General features: G+C 44.9%; 1 protein-coding gene across 2 annotated transcripts in view; it reads left to right on the top strand.

The window, feature by feature from the left end:
* The window catches only part of ATF7IP (activating transcription factor 7 interacting protein), a 233313-nt gene that overhangs the window by 83206 nt on the left and 129058 nt on the right, over positions 1-21049 (top strand). For both annotated transcript variants that reach the window (XM_082266006.1, XM_082266007.1), the window contains exons 3-4: positions 13076-13165; positions 15565-15710. In XM_082266006.1, the coding sequence (XP_082122132.1) occupies positions 13076-13165; positions 15565-15710 (236 nt within the window). The remainder of the gene's footprint in view (positions 1-13075; positions 13166-15564; positions 15711-21049) is intronic.

The following is a 21049-nucleotide window of genomic DNA, read 5'->3' as shown; positions in this document are numbered from 1 at the left end:
TACCAGTGCATGCCCATCCAATGCAGTCTGTAATGAAGAGAGAGGAGAGCCGCTGGATTACACTGAGTGGAGATCTCCCGCTTACCCAGCGACTGCTGTCATACAAAGTCCTGCCTCCTTGACTGGCTCCTATGACAGTAGTCACCAATGTGCTGCCTATCATAGGAGCCGGTTCAGGAAGTTGGGCTTCGTATGACAGCGGCCGCTGGGTAAGCAGGAGATCCCCGATCTGCTTTTAATCCGGCAGCGCTCCCCCTCTCCTCTCAGGCAGCCTCTGCCTACAGTTAGTTGGAAGCCGTTGTGGCTGTGCCCCCGACTCAACTTCCTTACTCCCCAGCAAAAAAATAAAAATTGTAAGGGGGCAGTGGGCCGCATTGCCTATGGTTCCGGGCTGCATGCGGCCGAACCAATCTTTTCTCCCTAAGGTGGTGTTGGCTTTCTACCTTAATTGTGTTGCCTTCGCTCTGTGCCAAGTCCGAGCATCCTTAGGAATTTGCTTTGCATTCACTGGATGTGGTTTGGGCGATCAGGGTTTACCTGTCGCCACGGAATCCTTTCTGACATCTGATTCGGTTTGCCCTCTCGTGAGGGTTCGGCTGCAACCATATCACTATGGATCAGACGGGCTATTCGGGCCTATTCGTTGAGGGGTCAGGTTCTTCCTTTCCCTGTGTGGGCGCATTCAACTAGAGCGCTGAGTTCCTTTTAGGCTTTCGCCTTTAGGCTTCTGTTGCTCGGGTGTGTAAAGCGGCGACATGGTCGTCTGTTCACACTTTTTACAAAATTCTACATGATTGTTTTGATGGCATCCTCGAATGCTTCCTTTTGGCCGCAAAGTTTTTCAGGCTGCTGTTTGCGAAGAGACTTGGTTTTCTCTTTCTGGGGTGAATTTTTGTTTTGGGCTAAGCTCCTGTTGGTGTTTGAGCTTTTTGTTGGCCTATTGGCTACGTTGTTTAGCCTTGGAAATGCGTTAACTGTTTTTGGTTGCGTTCTTCCCACCCCTCATGCCTGCACTGCTTTGGGACATCCCATTCGTGAAGAAAAATTGAAGAGCTGCATCTGTCAGAGGACGTAAGAGAAAATTGGATGTTATTTTGTAAAAACTTACCGTAAAATCCTTTTTCCCTGAGTCCTCTGACAAACGTAGCTCCCGCCCCTCTATTTTTGGGGTTGGTGGGGTTTTCTTTCACTGCTTGCTATGAAACCGATTAGTGAGCACGGTGTCTGGGGTAATGTCATGAGGGACAGCGTGTCTAGTGAAAAGCTTTCACTGCCTAGTCTACTCCGGTAGATAGCGCATTACCCATTTGTGAAGAAACATTGAAGAGCTGCGTGGGTCAGAGGACTCGGAGTAAAGGATTTTACGGTAAGTTCTTACAAAAATCCATTTTTTCTCTTCTACTGTCCCTGACGGATCAACCTCCCTGAATGTTTGCCTTGCAGTCCGAATCTGTTATATCAGGGACCATCTTCATCCCAATCCAGCCATACTAAACTTGGCAGCATGGTTTCTGAATCAGATCCAAGGGCCTCTTGGATAGGGTGATCATCACGGGTGATCATCACTTTAATTCAAAGCCGCAAATTGGTTACAAGAGCAATTTATCAAAGTCTGGAGTTTAATTTTTGGCTTCCAGAGTTTGGCAAAGAAAGCACCAACTCCAAGGCAATTCTAGATTTTTTACAAGAAGGCTTCGAAGAAGGACTGGCCTTTCAAAGAGATGTATGGCTTTTTTTTTTCTCCCCAATTATACTTGCTTAGGTGGATGCAGCATCAGTCTGATGCTGCCTGAGCAGAGAGCTGCTGTCAGTCAGCAGCTCTCTGCTCTGCCGATCTTGGCTCACTGGAGCGCTGGGCTGTGGAGGGGCGGGGAGTGGCCGGCTCAGGGAGTGGCCGGATGTCAGTCCAGGCACCTGTCACATCCAGGCCAGGCACCGACTTCCATTGTCATGACGCTGTGAATGGACTGACTTCTGGGACACGGGCATAGAGCAAGACTTCAGCCTGCTCTCTTCTGAGAACGGGTCACAGGATTGCGGAACAAATTGCACTCCTGTGATCCATAGGAGATGTACAGCCAAATGAGCTTTGGCTGTACATCTCCTTTTAAACACAATTAAGTTAGATTGCCGCCTTATCAGTTTATTTACAGCGCTCTTTACAGCATGATCCACTCTTAAGCAGATTTTGTAAAGCAGTATAAAGATGGAGAACGGTCCCCTGTCGCAAGTACCCAACATGGGATTTGTCCATCCTACAAGCAATAATTAGGGAACCCTTTGAGCCTATATCCAAGGCTTCCTTAAGGTATAATAAAGTGGTGGCTGGGGGTGTGATTGCCATTATCCCTACAATGGGATTTTTAGGGCAATCAAGACAATAAAAATATATACATTTTATTAGAGAAGATTAAACATCAGTCATGATTGAAATTAAAAAACCCACAGTATACATTTAATAGTAAAAGAATTGACAGTTATTTAGATACGAAGTGGCAAAAAAATGGCATTCCCGGGCACGGCTGATAACCAGCTTGTATGAAATTATTGCACAGGAACAAATCCAACGCGTTCGATATATCAATTATCAATTAAATTTAGTATGGATGAATCAACAACCATTTAGTATGGATGAATCAACGAGAGAGAGAGAGGTTCCCCTGGTGTAGCCGGACGTTGCAAACTGGATCACTGGACATAGATTCCATTCCAAAGCCCAAAATGAAAATTTGAATGTCTCCAATCAAATGCAAGGGCATCTATGCACCAAAAAAAAAAGATCTTGAACCTGTGTTAAATGAGCCAAAAAAAAAAGGGACTACCATTCAAGTCCTACGGTACTTACTAGATAATAGTCAAGCATAGATAGCTCAAAGGGCCAAACGGCAAGATGCCTGGAGGCATAGAAAACCCACTAAAGGGTCATTGGAGAAAGCGGTAGGATCTGTGTCACCTCTACACGAGGGGAGAACAAATAGCGTCGGAGGTGATCCCCGGCGTCTCTTCCAAGCAGGGCCCTGTCTGGTGTTTTCACTGGTTCTTGGCAGCTGGAAGAATTTCCCTCATCAGCGGTGACTAGTCTCCATCATGGCTGCGACCAGGAAGTACACTATGGTAACCAGATGTGACCTCTTTTGACACATACGCGCCTCACCACTGCATTGCCCATGACCCGGATGTTTGCTATCCTGGGAACCGGAAGTGACGCGGCGGCACATGATGGTTGCTGACGCATGCGCCCTGCCCTTATATGGAGACGCCGGGGATTGCCTCTGACTCTATTTGTTCTCCCCTCGTGTAGAGGGGACACAGATCCTACTGCTTTCAACGACCCTTTACTGGGTTTTCTATGCCTCCAGGCATCTTGCGGTTTCGCCTTTTGAGCCATCTAGGCTTGACTCGACTATTATCTAGTAAGTATTGTAGGACTTGAATGATAGTCCCTTTTTTTTTTTTTTTTTGGCCTATTTAACACAGGTTCAAGATCTTTTTAGCTTTTGGTGCATAGATGCCCTTGCATTTGATTGGAGATATTCAATCTTCATTTTGGGCTTTGGAATGGAATCTTTGTCCAGTGATCCCATTTGCAACGTCCGGCTTCACCAGGGCGACCCCTCTCGTGTTGACAATCCATTCATACTAAATGGTTGTTACTAAGCATGCAAGTCAGCTCCCTATATATTACCTTGAATTGTGAAGATCTTTACATTTATGTAGCACTTTTTTTCAATATATTTTGCAGACCATGGCATATAATCCCTGAAGATTTAATATTAATATACCGAAACGTGTTGGATTTGTTCCTTTGCAATCATTTCATCTAAGCTGGTTATCAGCCGTGCCCAGGAATGCCATTTTTTGCCACTTGAGTATCTAAACAATTGTCAATTCTTTTATTAAATGTATACTGTTTTATTGTAATCATGACTGTGATTTATTAATTTTCTCTTAATAAAATTTTATATATTTTTCTTGGACTTGATTACCTTAAAAATCCCATTCTTTGAGGATCTCTTTATAAGGCTTCCTTAAGGTTTTCCTATTGCAGTGACCTCTTCTCGCAGCGTTAAGCAAGACAGGCCTTGTCAGTTAGACATCTTTTCCTACAGATCTTGGAGGCTAGAGCTATCCTCAGAACTGACCAAACATTTATCCCCAAAGTCACCTCCACTTTTCATAGGAGTCAGGATATAGTACTTCCTTTTGTAATAAAGCATCAAAAAACAGAGGAACAGCTACACTTACTGATGTCAGAAGATGCCTGTTAAGCTATTTTGAAGCCACAAATGGCTTTAGGGCTTGGGTAAAACTGATCAGATACCCAAGGGACTGCCTTTTTAAAGAGCTAGTGGAAATGTGTTTCCTGTAATGCGTGGAGGAGCTCCGTCTCTTAGGCTCCATTCACACCTGGGTGTTGAGTATTTTTCAGCTCCAAAAACGCTAAAAAAAAAGGTTCCAAAACGCCCAACAAGTAAAACCCCATTCATTTAAATGGCCCCTATTCACATCTGTGCGTTTTGCAAAATGCCTGTAGCTAAAGTACATGAGCTTCTTTTTGGGCTGATTACCAGCGTTTTTGATAGATGTCAATGCCTGCCTCCAAAACGCCTGAAAAAAACGCATGAAAATCGCGGTAAACACAGTAAAACGCTACGCTCAAGTGTGGATGCAGCCTTAAGGAGGTGCTCCATCCCTCGGGCTGTCCTGTAGAACTCCTTGAAACTGTTACCGGTAAGTCTAACTCCAGTTTTGTTCCCCTTTTTTTTTTTTTTTTTTTTTTTTTTTTTTTTTTACATAGACACTAATGTTTTTTGCCTTTCATCTCTTTTTTAAACTGTTGTATTACAAGGTAAGAGTTTACATTCACGTACAAATGCAGCCACAACTTTTTAAAGTTGAACTTCACTTTCCCAATCCGCACTGATTATTTTTGATCCTCATGCTGCTGGCATTATTAAATGGATAGGAAAGTATATCATAGTTGCGTGTTTTTAACATTATTTTTCTACATTTCTTCAGTTACTTCCTGATTTCTTGCCTAGGCAAATGATGTAATATATCCCAGGAGTCTTGAGGAGGTACTTTCTCAGCTAAGCACTCTTCTGCATGCATGATTAAGCTCCGAGTAGATGGATTCCAGGAAGTAAATGCTACGTTAATCATTTGGCCACAGCCAGAACTGCTAGGGGATTGTTTCTCAAAGGGATTTCTCAACAAAAAAAAGCATGGAGGAGATATGGATGCATGGGGGAGTTTGCTCTGAATATATAAAAAAAAAAAAAAAGTGTCTTTAGTTTGTGGTGCTCAGATGCAGTGAAGATCTACTTTAACTGAGGGCAACTTTTTTTTTTTTTTTTTGCCTAGGGAGATTCATCCTCTTTGTCCTGTTTACTATTATAATTGAAAATGAAAGTTAAAAAAAAATCCTAAATTTTGGGTTGTCCCCCAAAAAAGTACAGTGGAAATCTTCCAATGGGGGCACTAGTTCTGGGGGTCCCCAAAGAATTCCATTCATTTCCAAGGATGTCTTTTCACTTTTCCTCTTTGGCTATTGGACAGGAAGGGAAGCAAAATCTGGGACATGGATGGTGAGGAGAAAAAAAATCTGAGAGGGGTTATATAACCCTCATTTACTCTATCCAAAATTGGGGGGGGGGGGGGGGGTTGCTCATAGATCTACTTTAAGTATTTAAAAACTGCATTATTTGTTTGGGTTTATTACCACTTCCTCATGCACACGGGCTCTTCTAAAAGCTTTTCTGGCAGAAGAAAAGCAGTTGCAAAAATGCTCCCAGGCCATATTTTATTCCAGGCTAGTTTTTAGACGTGTCAGGTGCTTGGGCGTTTTTCATTGGCCAGAATATTAATTGTGGCCACTGAATTGATGAAAAAAAACACTCAAGCCCTTTTAAGCACCTAACGTTAGCGTGTGTTTACATTTACTTGCATTTTAGGGTATGTAAACTTTCACCTAGTAAATAAACCCATTCAGTTTAAAATGGAAATGAAAGGCAAAACATTTATTTATACATAGCAAAAAGGAAAATAAAATGTATTTTTGTTCTTATAGGTGATCACTTAATCTCTACTCTCAGCTGCAGAAGAGTTGGGGGAGGAGAAAAGGTGTACTGAGCTTTTCACAAAAGGGAGGGGGGGGGGGCTTGTTAGGACAAGTCTGATCATTGGAGGAAAGCACAGCATAGCTAAAGGACTGACCATGGTGTGTTCTCCTGCATAGTGTGGTCAGTTTTTTAAAATAGGAAAGCAAAGGGACTGGCGATTTCCACACAAAGGAAGCAATACAATGTAATTGTTTTTTAATCGAATAACGTTGCACTGCAGAAACCCATCAGGAATATGAAATGTTGGGTTTACATGTTCCTAAAGTTCAAAAGCTCCTCTCCTGAGTGCACAAGTGGTGATGTTGTTGGGGTTTTTTCTTTTTTCTGCCTCTAAACTGTAAACACCTATAGTGTACATGGATACATAGGTTTAACATGGAGGGGAGTTTAGAGGCAAAGCTCAAACACCTGTAATAGCAGCGATTTTGAGCTCAAGTGTGCATAGTTGCATAGTCAGGTTGAAAAAGACACAAGTCCATCTGGCTCAACCAATAAACAAAAAACGTAACAAAAATCCCATATACACAATCCTATACCTGCAGTTGAGGCCTTTTATCTTTGAATTACTGCCAGCTGGAAGAATAGGCAAATCAGATGTATTTTTAGGCATATGAAGAGTCGTATTGAAGCCATCTCTTTTTAGGCATATGAAGTCGTATTGAAGCCATCTCGACAGGGCTGTGGAGTCGGAGGAAATTTTGGGTACCTGGAGTCGGCAAACAATGCACCTGCTCCGACTCCTACTAAATTTAGATTGGAATTTTAAAAAAAAAAAGCAAGTTTTAATGTCCAAATTCACAAAAAGTTATAATTAATGACTTAGTATAAGGAAACTTATAATTGAGGAGGCCAAATGTAAAAAGGAAGAACTACAGAAAGTTCTGAAAGGACGTTTTGTCTTCCTTAAAATGGATGCATGCACACGTCAGTCAATTATTTTGCTATTAATGTTAGATTTGTGGATGAAAATAACCTAACAATAACACTGACCCTCAGGTTAAAGGACACTCGGGCACATCACACCAGTGATTACCTTCAGAAGTTAGTGGAGGGTGGATTTTTTTTTTTTTTTCAAATTCTTTATTAAAATATTCAAAGGTAGCAATAACAAATGTCATACATGGTAACAGTAGAAAGTGCCGTACAACCGAAACATAACTGACCGCAGGTCAGTGAGAAAAGCATTATCGTACATGGAGGGTGGATTTTATGTGTTGTGACGGATAACGCTTCTAACATGTTGAGCACAATTGAGAAGATGAACGCAGATGAAGAAGGTAACAAACAGATGTTAGAGGAAGACCGCTCTGCAAGTATTGGAGAAAGTTTAGAAACTGAAGACCACTTTGTTGAAGAAGCATTGAAGCTTGCTTCTAATTAGGGATGCACCGAAATTTCGGCCACCGAAATTATCGGCCGAAAATGAGCCTCTCTCATTTCGGCCGATAATGGGTTAACAGTGCCGAAAATAAAAATGGCCGCCGTGGGGAAGGAGGAGGGCGCAGCGCAGGTTTCAAAAGTCCCGCCTCTGGCCGGCCGTCCGCCTCTTAATAATGTCCCTACTACTCTGTGCATTATGAATGGACATACTAGGCGGGGGGCGGGGCGAGCGGCCGCTATAGAGAGAACTATTGAGATCCTTCACTGTCAGCTCCTCACGTCTATGTATGAATGAGAACTGAACTGAGCTGACACCGGGCGGGGGGGCGGGCGGAGCGGCCGCTATTAGCTGTGACTATGTGAGAGTTTCACTTCCCTGACAGGCACGTATCTCCGCTGACAAGGAAGAGAAGCTCTCACATAGTCACAGCTAATAGCGGCCGCTCCGCCCGCCCCCCCGCCCGGTGTCAGCTCAGTTCAGTTCTCATTCATACATAGACGTGAGGAGCTGACAGTGAAGGATCACAATAGTTCTCTCTATAGCGGCCGCTCGCCCCGCCCCCCGCCTAGTATGTCCATTCATAATGCACAGAGTAGTAGGGACATCATTGAGAGGCGGTGCCGCCGGCCAGAGGCGGGACTTTTGAATGCAGGAGAGGACACCCGAGGAGGAGGACGCTGAGGCAGTGGGGGAGGGGGGAGGGGAGCTGAGGCAGCTTACCAATGCTATTAGTATTATGAGGCATGAGGGGTTAATGTATTGTCACTGCTGGTCACTCATCTATTAGTGACTGACCAGTGGCAGTTAATTAACCCCTTTTGTGCTGCATTAGTGCAACCAGTGTCAGTGTTAATTAACACTGGTTGCACTAATGCAGCACAAAGGGGTTAATTACCTGCCACTGGTCAGTCACTAATAGATGAGTGACCAGCAGTGACAATACATTAACCCCTCATGCCTCATAATACAAATACCATTGGTAATTAAATTAACCTCTTGCCAACCCATCACAGTACATATACTGTGACAGGGTGGCAGCGACAGGTGTAGGTGTACGTCGCTGCCTGTTTTTGGTTTATGTCCCTGTTCTATCCATTTCAAATTTTTTTTGGGGAAAAAGTCATTTTCGGTTTCGGTTTTCGGCCAAGGGCATCCTGCATTTTCGGTTTCGGTTTCGGCCCAAAATTTTCATTTCGGTGCATCCCTACTTCTAATCATCATATGCGATGTGCTGTTCATACACTGCAACTTGCCATAAGAAATGGATTAAAAGATCGCCATGCAGCTACACTAATTGGCAAATTACAGCAAGTAACTGTTGCAGCCAGGGCCCTGAAAACGAATGAATTTTGAAGACGTGCAGGAAAAGGAGCCATTTTGGAGCAAACAACTCACTGGGGAAGCAATTAATGGTGAAGCGTTTGCTTGAACTTAAAAGACTTCATGGAAGAAATGGACAATGAAAATCTTGCATTAACTGAAAGCAAGTGGACACAAACAAAAGAGCTGGAGAACCTTCTTTCTCACCCCTTCACTGTCACCAGGAGGTTGCAATGTGACAATCTAACCCCAGGTAAATTTCTCTTGGAATGGAAGAGCCTGTTATATCGCTTGAACAGAAATGGAGGGTTAATAGCTGAGGGCATTGCATCTTCAATGATGAAAAGAGTCTTTTACTGGAAAATTAAATCAGGTTAGCGGCTATTTATGTCGACCCAATGAGCCGACTTTTGTTGAACAGTGAACAGACTGCTACTGGGGAAAAAGGCCCTCAGATGTAGAATTAGCCAGTGGAAAGCAAGTTTCAGAGGGCAGAAATGGGGGCATTAGCGGTAGGATGTTCGGAGCTCCTAAACCCAGGGTGGGTACGGGGAAAAATCAAGAGAGCAGCCTAAAAACATCAAATGAGGATAAATGTAACTGATCAAAATTACGAGGTTTGTATACCAATGCCAGAAGCCTGGCCAACAAGATGGGAGAACTGGAGCTGCTGATGTTTGAGGGGGACTTAGATTTTGTGGGGATAACTGAGACTTGGTTTGACAGCTCTCATGACTGGATGGCGACCATTCAGGGGTATTCCCTTTATTGCAGGGATAGAGAGGGTAAAAAGGGGGGAGGGGTATGTCTGTATATTAAGAACAGTATACAGGTAAATATGAGGGATGATATTAATAATGGAGCTAAGGACGAGGCAGAATCCCTATGGGTAGAGCTTCAAAGGGAAGGCACGGTGGGGAAGGTAATATTGGGAGTATGCTATAGGCCCCCCAACCAGAGCGAGGAGGGTGAGGCAGACCTCATGTTACAGATAGGATTGGCAGCAAGGATGGGAAATGTCATTATAATGGGGGACTTTAATTATCCGGATATAGACTGGGCAGAAGGAACCGCGCACTCAGCCAAGGCTCGACAGTTCCTAAATGTTTTGCAGGACAATTTCATGGGTCAGATGGTGAATGCACCGACAAACAATGCGGTACTTGACCTACTGATTACCAACAATACAGACCTGCTCACGGATATAGAAATACGGGATAACTTAGGAAACAGTGACCATAGGTCAATTGGTTTCAGTATTAATTACAGTAATAGGAAACACAAGGGTAATATAAGGACACTGAATTTCAAAAGAGCCAATTTCCCTAAACTGCGCTCGCTGCTAGAAAATATCAAATGGGATAGAACCCTGGGAACAATGAACACGGAGGAAAAATGGGAGTGCTTCAAGAGCATACTTAACAAGGGGGTGGGCCAGTGCATTCCACAGGGAAATACATTTAAAAGAGCAAAACTAAACCCTGGGTGGCTAAACTCCAACATAAAAATGTATATTAGAGCTAAAGAAAAGGCCTTCAAAAAATACAAGACACAGGGGTCATTGGCAGCATTTAAGCATTATAAAGAGTGTAATAAGAAATGTAAAGACGAAATCAGGGCGGCTAAAATAGAACACGAGAGACCTATAGCGGAGGAGAGTAAAAAGAACCCCAAGAAGTTCTTTAAGTATATAAACAGTAAGAAAGTGAGGTCAAAACACATTGGCCCCATAAAAGATGATAAAGGAAAAATGGCCACTGAGGACAGAGAAAAGGCGGAAGTGTTAAATAATTTCTTTTCTTCAGTCTTCACGAAGGAATCGGGGGGGCTACACGATCCTTGCTTGTAAGGCCGAACTAAATAATACACCTCAGGAAGTGCCGCCATGGCTAACAGAGGATAGACTTAGAGCTAAACTAGAAACTTAACATAAATAAATCCCCGGGACCGGGTGGCTTGCACCCGAGGGTTCTTAATGAGCTCAGCCAGGCGATTGCCAGACCATTATTCTTGATCTTTAAGGATAGTTTACAGACGGGTATGGTGCCAGCTGATTGGAAAAAAACCAATGTGGTACCAATATTTAAAAAGGGGCCGAGATATATCCCGGGTAACTATAGGCCGGTCAGCCTAACGTCAGTAGTCTGCAAAATTTTGGAGGGGATGTTAAGGGACCACATACAAGACTTTAGTAATGAAAACGGTATTATAAGTAGTAATCGGCATGGATTCATGAAAAATCATTCGTGCCAAACCAATCTATTAACCTTCTACGATGAAGTGAGCTGCCACCTAGATAAAGGTAAGCCTGTGGATGTGGTGTATCTGGACTTTGCAAAGGCCTTTGACAACGTTCCCCACAAACGCTTACTGTACAAACTAAGGAAGGTAGGTATGGACCGTAAGGTGAGTACCTGGATAGAGCACTGACTCCAGGGGAGAGTACAGAGGGTGGTGATTAATAGTGAGTACTCGGATTGGGCGGGTGTGGAAAGTGGGGTCCCCCAGGGTTCTGTCCTGGGGCCAATCCTGTTTAATTTATTCATAAATGATCTGGAGGAGGGGATATCGAGTACAATCTCAGTATTTGCTGATACTAAATTAGGCATGCCAATATCTTCTATGCAGGATGTGGAAACCTTGCAAGTGGACCTGAACAAAATAACGGGGTGGGCAACTACATGGCAGATGAGATTTAATGTTGAATAATGTAAAGTAATGCATTTGGGGGCCAGAAACCAGAAAGCAAGCTACTCACTAGGGGGGAACCTCTGGGTGAGTCTAGGATGGAAAAGGACTTGGGGGTACTGGTAGACAACAGGCTTGGCAGTGGCATGCAATGCCAAGCCGCCGCAATCAAAGACAACAGAATACTGGGATGTATAAAAAAGGGGATTCACTCCAGAAATAGAGATTCTCCCGCTCTACAAGACTCTGTCCGGCCACATCTGGAGTATGCTGTCCAGTTCTGGGCACCGGTCCTCAGGGAGGATGTGCTGGAACTGGAGAAAGTCCAGAGAATGGCAACAAAAAAATTAGGGGAATGGAGGACATCAGCTATGAGGAAAAACTACAAGCACTGAACCTGTTCTCTCTGGAGAAGAGACGATTGAGGGGGGATATGATATCAATGTACAAATACTGTACTGGTGACCCTAGCATAAGGAACAAACTATTCAGAGAAAGGAGATACAATAAGACACGTGGCCACTCACTAAAACTTGAGGAAAGGCGGTTTAACCTTAAAGTGTGTAAGGGGTTCTTCACGGTAAGAGCGGTAAAGATGTGGAATACTCTTCCACAAGCAGTCGTATCAGCAGGGAGCATTGATAGTTTCAAAAAACTATTAGATGGACACCTTAAAGACCACAACATACAGGGGTATACAATGTACGGTTAAAAGCAAACACACACACACATCATAGGTTGAACTGGATGGACTGATGTCTTTTTTTCAACCTCACTAACTATGTAACTATGTATATGATGTAGCAGTTCGCCTGAAGGGATTACGACCTGAAATACCTCCACAGGATGAAGTTCTTTTAAGCAATAGTGGTAATCCAGGATCATCTTCTTCAAACGAATAATTAGACTTTGGTTCCTTCTTAGACAAAATGGAAGTTGCTAAAGGAAAGCGACGTCGCATAAGCGTTAGAGAACCAGTAAATGTCCAAATAAAATTCCAACAGGAGTTTTTATAAAGCACTAAAAAGTTGAGAAGTATGATCGCTCATCAAAACTTACTGTTGAAGAAGCCATCCTTGTTTATCCAGAGATCGTTATTGATGTGGCCAGAATAGTTACTGCAATGCCACCCACTTAAGTCAGTGTCGAAAGATTAATACAGAGGAGTCGTGGAGTCGGAAGTACAAAAAACTGAGTCGGAACATTTATCTACCTACTCCACAGCCCTGCATCTTGAGGCTATAGATGATCCCCATCCTACTCAACTGAAAAGAAACATTTATACTATCACATTGCTATAATCCTTTTTTTTTTTTTTTTTTTTTTTTTTTTTATGGACTGTAAGCTGAAAGCCTTTTGAATAAATGGTGTTTCCATTTTTTTTCTTTTGGGGAAGTTCTTGATCCAAGGTTTTACTGTACATGTTTTCATCCTTCTAAATAAGAGGGAGATGCTGGTATGCAAGTGTTTAGGTATATAGCAATATCGCTTTATATATTTTTGAAATTAGAAGTAATACCATAAACTTCTGGTCTTATTTATTTATTTATTCTATTTTCTGTAGATTCCAGTAAACTTACTACAACAGAAACCGCAGTAGTTGAAGAACAGCAGAAACCACAGGAAAATGCATGTGATACAGAAGCAGAGAAGAGTAAGTTTCTAACAGTGATCCTTTATTAGCATGAGTCTTTGTTGGAGGGTAATCCAGGATAAGTGGGAATAATTGCAGCTCAGCACCATCAAACTCCATCGATCTCCTCCTATTTCAGCCATGTGCAAAATGAGTAGTCATGTACTCTGCAAACATCTTGTGGTTTGGATGGGAGACCAGAGGGAAGGGGGGGAACTGTGTTCAGCCCTGTTTGAATGATTCAAGTGAGGTGCACTGTAAAATATTGAAAACAATCTATAGGGTCCTGCTGACCTCTTTTGGCCTGAGAAGCTTCATAATCAATGCGCATCCTTTTTTGTCCTCAATTGCCTCCTACTATAGGAAGTTTGTCTGGAACTACAGTAGCCTGGCAAAACCCCTGAATGACCTAACCAAAAAGAAACTGCCCAAGGTGGTGTCATGGACACCAGAGTGTGAGAGGGCATTTCAGGCCTTGAAAGAGGCGCGGGCCAGCGCCCCTGTGCTACAGGCTCCAGACTCCACCTGCCGCTTCCTAGTGCAGACTGATGCCTCTGCGTATGGATTGGGTGCAGTCCTGAGCCAGGTGGGTGATGCGGGAGAGGATTATCCCATCCTCTATCTGAGCCGGAAGCTGCTCCCCAGGGAAGTAGCATACGCCACGATCGAAAAGGAGTGTCTTGCGATCCTGTGGGCCCTCCAGATGTTGCAGATGTACCTGTATGGACAGCACTCTACTGTGATCACCGATCACAATCCCTTGAGCTGGCTAAATCGTGTTAGTGGGGAGAATGGCAAACTACTCCGGTGGAGCTTAAGTCTCCAGCAATACGATTTCACCATCCAGCATAAGAAAGGCAACACCCATGGCAACGCTGATGGTTTGTCGCGACAAGCCGAGCCGCAGGAGTCGGTTGCGTCAGGAGGGGAATTGCAATCCCCTTCTATGCACCCACAAAGGGGGGAGGTGTAATGGTATCCTGCACTGGGACACCATTTTGTCAAGCAGCCATTTTGTTACTCCAGCTGCCATGACAGTTTGAAAAGACACTCGCTCACACAGCCCCTCCCTGGGTCAATTAACTTAAGAATGCGAGCTTCAAAAGAGCTGTTCAAAGAACCTTATCTAGGAACCTTATCTCAGCACATCCTGGCAGATGTCCACTGAGGCTGACCAGGCTGGGTTGTGAATTCCCCAGCCAATTTGTTAATTTGAGATGTACCAATACGTCTAACAAATCCATACCCGATTCATAAATGCAGACAGGAACATGACACATTAAAAAAAAGTATATATTTGGATGAAAAATAAAATACTGAATGGAACGAGATCATACATGATCACGTTCGCTCCTATGGAAGACAAGCTAGCTGTCAGATGCCTTACGGGTCAGAGGTTACTTGGAGACAACCTTTGTTTATGGATGTAAAATTCAATGCGGCACAGTAATATATCAGTTTCAAGAAGACCGCTGGTAGATATTGGAAGATATGAATTGTTATAAATCTGTCTAAACGGGAGGTTCCTTGCCATTGTCTGAGCCTAGGGCCGCCCAGGGCCACTGTGTTTATTGGTCAAGGACCTCTGGTGACACCCCCTGGGGTCTCAGAGAAAAGGAAGGAAGCAGATGTTTTTTTCAGTTCTCATGTAACATCGAAGAAGAATCATCTCTCAAGTTTGAGGACCGATCACACATGCTCAGCTTCTGAAACTCTGATAATACAAGGACATTGACCACAAGTATTCTTATTTCTAATTATTTATCTTAATTTTCTAAATTGCTGAATTCTCTATTTCTTTGAAACCCACTTTTCTGTAAATATTTTTATTTTGCACCAATTTTAACCTTTTTATTAAACCTTATTTTGAAAAGTGTTAATCTTGTCACTAAGCTCTTAATGCAAAACTACCAAAGAACCTGTCTCTTGAAGAGCGCTACTGTCTAGAATAAATCCTCTGGACATTCCTGTCTGCGGTGACAGTGCATATTACAGATGATTATTCTAAAGTCATAATTGGTATTTCTAAAATTACAAGCGTCCTCTGGGCTCATCATGATGTAGAGGTGGTGGCAGAGAAAGGGTTAATTGCTTAGCCCGGTGACAATCGCTCTCAGCCTGCTGGCATCTAGATTGTTTTCCCGCAAGCTGGAAAATCTTTGTGCCAGGTGCAGCTGAGAGTGGCATTGTTATGCAAGTGACGGCAGGGTGTGAGATTGCCTGGTCCTTGGTCACGAGTTGGATGAGAAGGCCAGGGGTCTGATACCCGCCACCGTCCCAACCTGGGCTTGATGTTTGACGTTTATCATCTTACTAAAAAAGATTTTGTTTTCGGTATAATTGTGCTGTATATTTGGGTTTTTTTCTTTTTGCTTCTATAACCAGAAATGTACATATTAATGGTTAGTTTTTGTGGATAGGTGAAGCACCCCAACGAAAACGTTCAAAGTCTGAAGACTTGGATGGCCAGAGCTCCAAGCGTAGGCGTTTTGAAGGTGAAGAATATGAAGCAGAACTTAAAGTTAAAATAACTGCAGGAGATGATCTCAACCAGAAGTTGCAAAAGGTATGAAGTTTGGATTGTTACATAATGGTAAACAAGGTTATCCTAGTGCTTAGGGCTGGGTTCACACTGAGGTGCCGGAACCACAGCGGTTCCTGTGCGGTTCCCGCACCTCATTCTAATCGCAGGCAGTTCACACAGAACACAGTGTGAACTATGGAATCAAATCCACATATTTTTAAAATGTGAATTGAGCCATGCATACATATATACATAATTCGCCCCACACTGGATTTGCAATTCGCCCCACACTGGATTTGCATGTCCTTTGTACAGGAATCCAGTGCGATTCCTGTACAAATGACATGCGATGCTGTAGACCCCCATAAGTGTGAACACAGTCTCATAAGCACTTTCATGAGCGCTTTCCAGTATTCCATTTTTTGGCCTGTGATTCAACAGATCAAAAGTGGACTGCAACATATCCCTATGGATGTCTGGATGTGCTTCCAGCTTGTATCCTTCCACGTTCATTTTTGTCATAATGTATGTAGGTGGATGCACATCGGCAACCTATAGAGATTACATGGGTTCCTTGTTTTAGTCATCTTGTGAAAATCTTAACTGACACGGGTGTCACATCTGTGGTATTGTTGCTTCTCTGATCCGACTCTGCATAAGATTGTTCTGTGGAGCAGAAGATGCCTGTGTTAAAGGGGGTCTTGGTATTCAAATTGTAAAGATATCTTTCAGATTAAATTGGTTGTAAACCCTTACATATACCTAGTGAGGTGACTATCTTCGGATGATGCATAGAGCTAAAACAAATCCTCTTACATAAGTTGTACCAGTGTATCTACAGTCTCCTCTACATCCATCAAAAGTGCAGAATTTAAAAAGCTTGTCTGAGCTGTAAGAAAAAAAAGGAACCGAAAGCTCTGAGATGATTAGAGGGAAGAGAACCCTCTCCTTGCACACAGGAACAGAACCAAGGCTCTCAATCAGCTATAGCTCCCTTCCCTGTCACCTTTTTTCTCTTGGTGTCTGTAAAATGTGTCAGAATTGACTCATGCTGATAGCAGAGGAACGAAGCAGCAGACAGAAATTACACTTGATGTTCTTGATTAAGACAAGTACACACCATAGAACACATGTCAACTCAAGGACCATGGACTAAATCCATTCCTCACGGCCATTTCATGTGACTTTTTTTTTTTTTTTCTGCAAGAATGTGGCAGAAACTTGCAGATCCTTGCCTATTGTACTCAGCTCTGCCTGTTCTACTCACTGCAATTACAAGGGAGATGCAGGTGCAGTGTGGGAGGGGGCATCATGTGATAAGCTGCACTGTTTAGAGAGGAGGAGGAGTGGAAGTGAGATGTGGACAGTCTGTGAAAGCTGAACCCTGCACACTCCTAAACCCTGCACTCGTTGCGTAACACACCCCTGAACTCTGCACCCAAGTCTGATAAGTGAAAGATCAATCTATTTGTTCACTCTATTAAAGTTGTTTCAGAATCCGCTATGTTTTTTCATGTTGGTTGCATGCTAAGTAAGAAAAATCAGAGATCCCTGTACTCCCCTAACCATACCTTCATTGGTTTTTCTCTCCAGAAGAATGGTGACCTTTTTGTTTTTTTTTTTTTTTTTGGATTATCCAGGATCAGGATCTACTTCCTGGACTGAAATGCTGGTTCATAAGTGACACAATCATGTAAATCGTAGTGCTTGTGACATTCATGGCTGTGTTTACAAGTGTTTTGACAAGATCTGTCCCTGCTGCAGCCTCTCACCTTGTGATTTGTTACAATAATGTAGTTTGGAGAGAGGAGACTGAGGAATTGCTTACTCCTGTCTAAGGAACCTCTCTGCCCAAGCAAAATCACTAGACCTGTAATGCAAGGATAGCTATATCATCTAGGGATGCACCGAAATGAACATTTTGGACCGAAACCGAAAATGCAGGATGCCATTGGCCGAAAACCGAAAATGACTACGTCCTCCGACAGTCGCCGCCTCCTCTAAGTCATCACAATTGGGTATTGTCCACCTATCCGTAGGAATAGCTAGGCATATAGACTTAGTCAAAAGGCATTAGCATGTACACACCCACGGGGGCTGTCCCATCGGGTCAATACCCCCCCCCCCCCCCCCCTGCATCACCACTCCCAACTCAGTTTTAATTTGCCTAGCTTTCAGGAATAGTCAGGCTCCCTTGTGCTGGGGCTTCAGTCTCAGCCTTCCTATATCTTTTATTTGATTTTCCTTTAAAAAATGTTGTTTTTTTTCTCTCACTTTTCTAGCTGTTTATTTTGTCAGCTTTAGTGTTTATTCTTCGGATGAAGATGATCATGCGGTGCTGGGATTCGGACTGGCCGCCCTGGTTCTCCAGGGCCCTGAGGGTCAGATGGACCCCCCCAGCCCGCCATCGAGCTTTCAGCTATGGTTCGCCCTGGCATTAAGAATGACCCATCCCTGTTCGCTGCAGGGATGCAGCCGTGAGGTGGCTACCTCACAGGACTCGTCTGCGCTGCAGCAGCTTCATGTCCCTGGCTCACGGCACTCCCTGTCAGGAGAGGACAGGTTTATCCGTGCATAGAGGCTCCCCCACGCCATCGGGTACAGGTAAGTACTTTTCTGTGTGGGGCCTCTGTCTGGGGTGGCAGTCTGTGTTGCTGTGTGTCCCCATGTCTGTGCCTGCGTGACTCCCTGTGCGATCCCTGCGGGGTTCGTTTTGTGCATATTGTATGTTTTTTACTGGGGTTCCATGTCCCTGTGTCACCTTAGGTGCATGTTGGGGGTGCAGACATGCGTGTTGTGCGGCGACCGCTGCGGGGGTACGTTCGCGCGGTCGGCCATGTTTCTCTTACGTCCTCCGACAGTCGCCGCCTCTTCATATTCGTCACATATGGGGTATTAGACTTTGCTCCGAAGGAGTAGCTAGGCAACAGAATATGTTAACATTAAAGCTTTTAACATATCCCACCCTCAAGGGGTGGTCCCCTCCGTCAATACCCTCCTACTTCCTGCAACCATATCTCAGTTTCAATGTCTAGCTTGTCAGGAGTGGCTGGCTCTCTCTGTGCTGGGGCTTTGTGCCCCAGACTCTTTCTTCTTTTTTGATTTTTTGTTTGAGTTTTCTCTCTACCTTTACTTAGCTGTTCTTTTTGTCAGCGTTAGTTCTTCGGATGAAGAGGATCATGCGGGCTGGGTCTCGGGCTGGTCGCAGGTCGTGGGTCAGTGGCTTCCCAGCCTGCCATCGAGCGTTCAGCCAGGTAACGCTCCTGGCACAGTGAACGACCCATCCCTGTTCGGTGCAGGGATGATTGGTGAGGTGGCTACCTCACTGGACACTGTGCGGTTTCTTAACCCCCATTCTGTGCGTCTTATATGCGACTCTCCCTGCCTCATGTGCAGCGGCTTGTTCGCCTGTGCGGGTCCCCCACGCCATTGTGAGGTAAGTGTATCTATGTGGGGACCTGTCTGTCTGGGGGGGTGTCAGTCTGGGACTGTGTAACCTGCCTCTGTTCACACTGTTTGTCTCCCTATCACTCGGCTGCATGCTGTGGGCTGCAAGGGGGGGGGGGGGGGAGCTGTGTGACACTGTGTGTGTCAGCCTTGTCAGTGTGAGAAGCTGTGTGCTGTGGGGCATGTTTTGGGCATGTTTGGGCACTATACAGCGATCGCTGCGGCGATCTGACATGTTTTTTTATACATGGATGACATGTGTGCTTTACTGTACTGTGGAGCGGCGGTTTCGGCGCCAAACTGCGCCATTTTGCCTACACTCGCTCCGGCCGCATGTTCTACATGCATGGCGGCCATTTTCTTGTAGCCTCCCATAGGCTTTCATAGAGCGCCCTGGCAGCATCACTTCCTCTTCTCCAGGAACACCGATCGAGGCAGCAGCAGCGGCGAGGGTCTCCTCAGGTTATATCCTTCTTATCCATTGCCTGTGTCAGTTTTATTGTCCCTGTGGGGGTCTCATTGTGCTTGTGTGTGGTGCGGTGGGCTGCGCTCGCCGCGCTTGTTAAAGGGGCAGTTAACCCTTTATTATCCGGCATTTGTAATAGGGGCAATGGATTCTCAGGAGGGCAAATTTCCTACCGCCTTGGTTGAAAGCCAGGGGACCGCTGTTTCCCCCCCAGGGGGGGATTTAGCCACTATTGTGGCTGGCCTTGCTGCTCAGGTGCAGATGCTGGTGGCTGCTTAATCTACTAAAAGACCCAGAGTTTCTCTTTCCTCTGATTCTGAGGGTGAAGGTGATGGGGCTGTTATGGCGGGGGCCTCCTTATCGGGGTCCCGCTCCTCCCTGGATCTAGTGGGGTCCGAGGTGGAGGCTGAAGTTGAAGGGGTTGATAATTCTCCCCCTGGCTCGCCTGAAGAGCTTGCAATCATGGATGAATTGATTGCTTCCATAAAACAAACGCTGCGTTTGCAGGATGAAGTGTGTCCCCCCGCTGCCTTGGCGGCTTATGGGACGCAGAGAAAACGCAGGACGACGCAGGTTTTTCCCTGCAATGATGATTTTCAGCGCGCTGTTAAGGAACAATGGCGCAATCTGCGCAAACCTTTTGCTGTACCAAGTAGGTTCAGGCTGCGTTATCCTTTCTCGCCTTCCACTGATGAAAGGTGCTGTGTGCCACCCCCAGTGGATCACGCAATTGCGGTTTTAAACAAATCCACTGCGATTCCTGCAGAGGATTCCCCTGTGTTCCGTGATGCCACGGATAGGAGATTGGAGTCTCTTGCCCGTCATACTTTTCTCTATCGCTCATTGACAGACGTAGTCCTCGGTGATACAGCACCTTCGGGTTATGTTGCCTCCACAGGAGCAGGACTAGACAGGAAATTAAAATGCTCTGGCCACACCCTAGGGGCAGTCCCAGAGGGTATATCCTCTCTCTCTCTCTGCCTCAGCAAATCAGTTATTTTCTGTCTAGTTAGGAGTAAGGACCTAGATACCTTGCTGGGATCTTCAGTCCTGGCAAGATTTTTTTCTTAAAAAGATTTTTTAGACAGCTTTTTTCTCCAGTGTTCCTGTGAGATCTTCAAGCAAGAAAGCTGAACTGGGCGACGGGCTGGATGTTGAGATCCGGTGGTCACCCCAGTTCAGCCTACGAGCGCGTGCAGGCCATAGCTCCGCGCTGGGTCGGCCGCGACAAAGTCCCATTAAGGGACCCCGCGAGTTAAACGTCTCGCTGAAACGCCAAAGACCGTGAGTCACGGCGTCCGTATTGGTCGACAGCCCTCCCGCCCCGGTGGAGAGGGGTACTGTCAGGAGTTGGTGCCCGCCTGGTTCCGGTATGGTGAGTAGTATGTTCCCCCTTTTCCCCCTGACGGGTCTTGTGGTGAACGCGGGCCCCTCTTTGTATGGTAAGATAGAGTCCCCCTCTATCCTA

Source organism: Pelophylax lessonae (assembly GCF_965119305.1).
Source record: "Pelophylax lessonae genome assembly, chromosome: 8".
NCBI lineage: Eukaryota > Metazoa > Chordata > Amphibia > Anura > Ranidae > Pelophylax > Pelophylax lessonae.
Note: the sequence above shows the minus strand (reverse complement) of the source record. Positions and strands in the feature narration are given on the sequence as shown.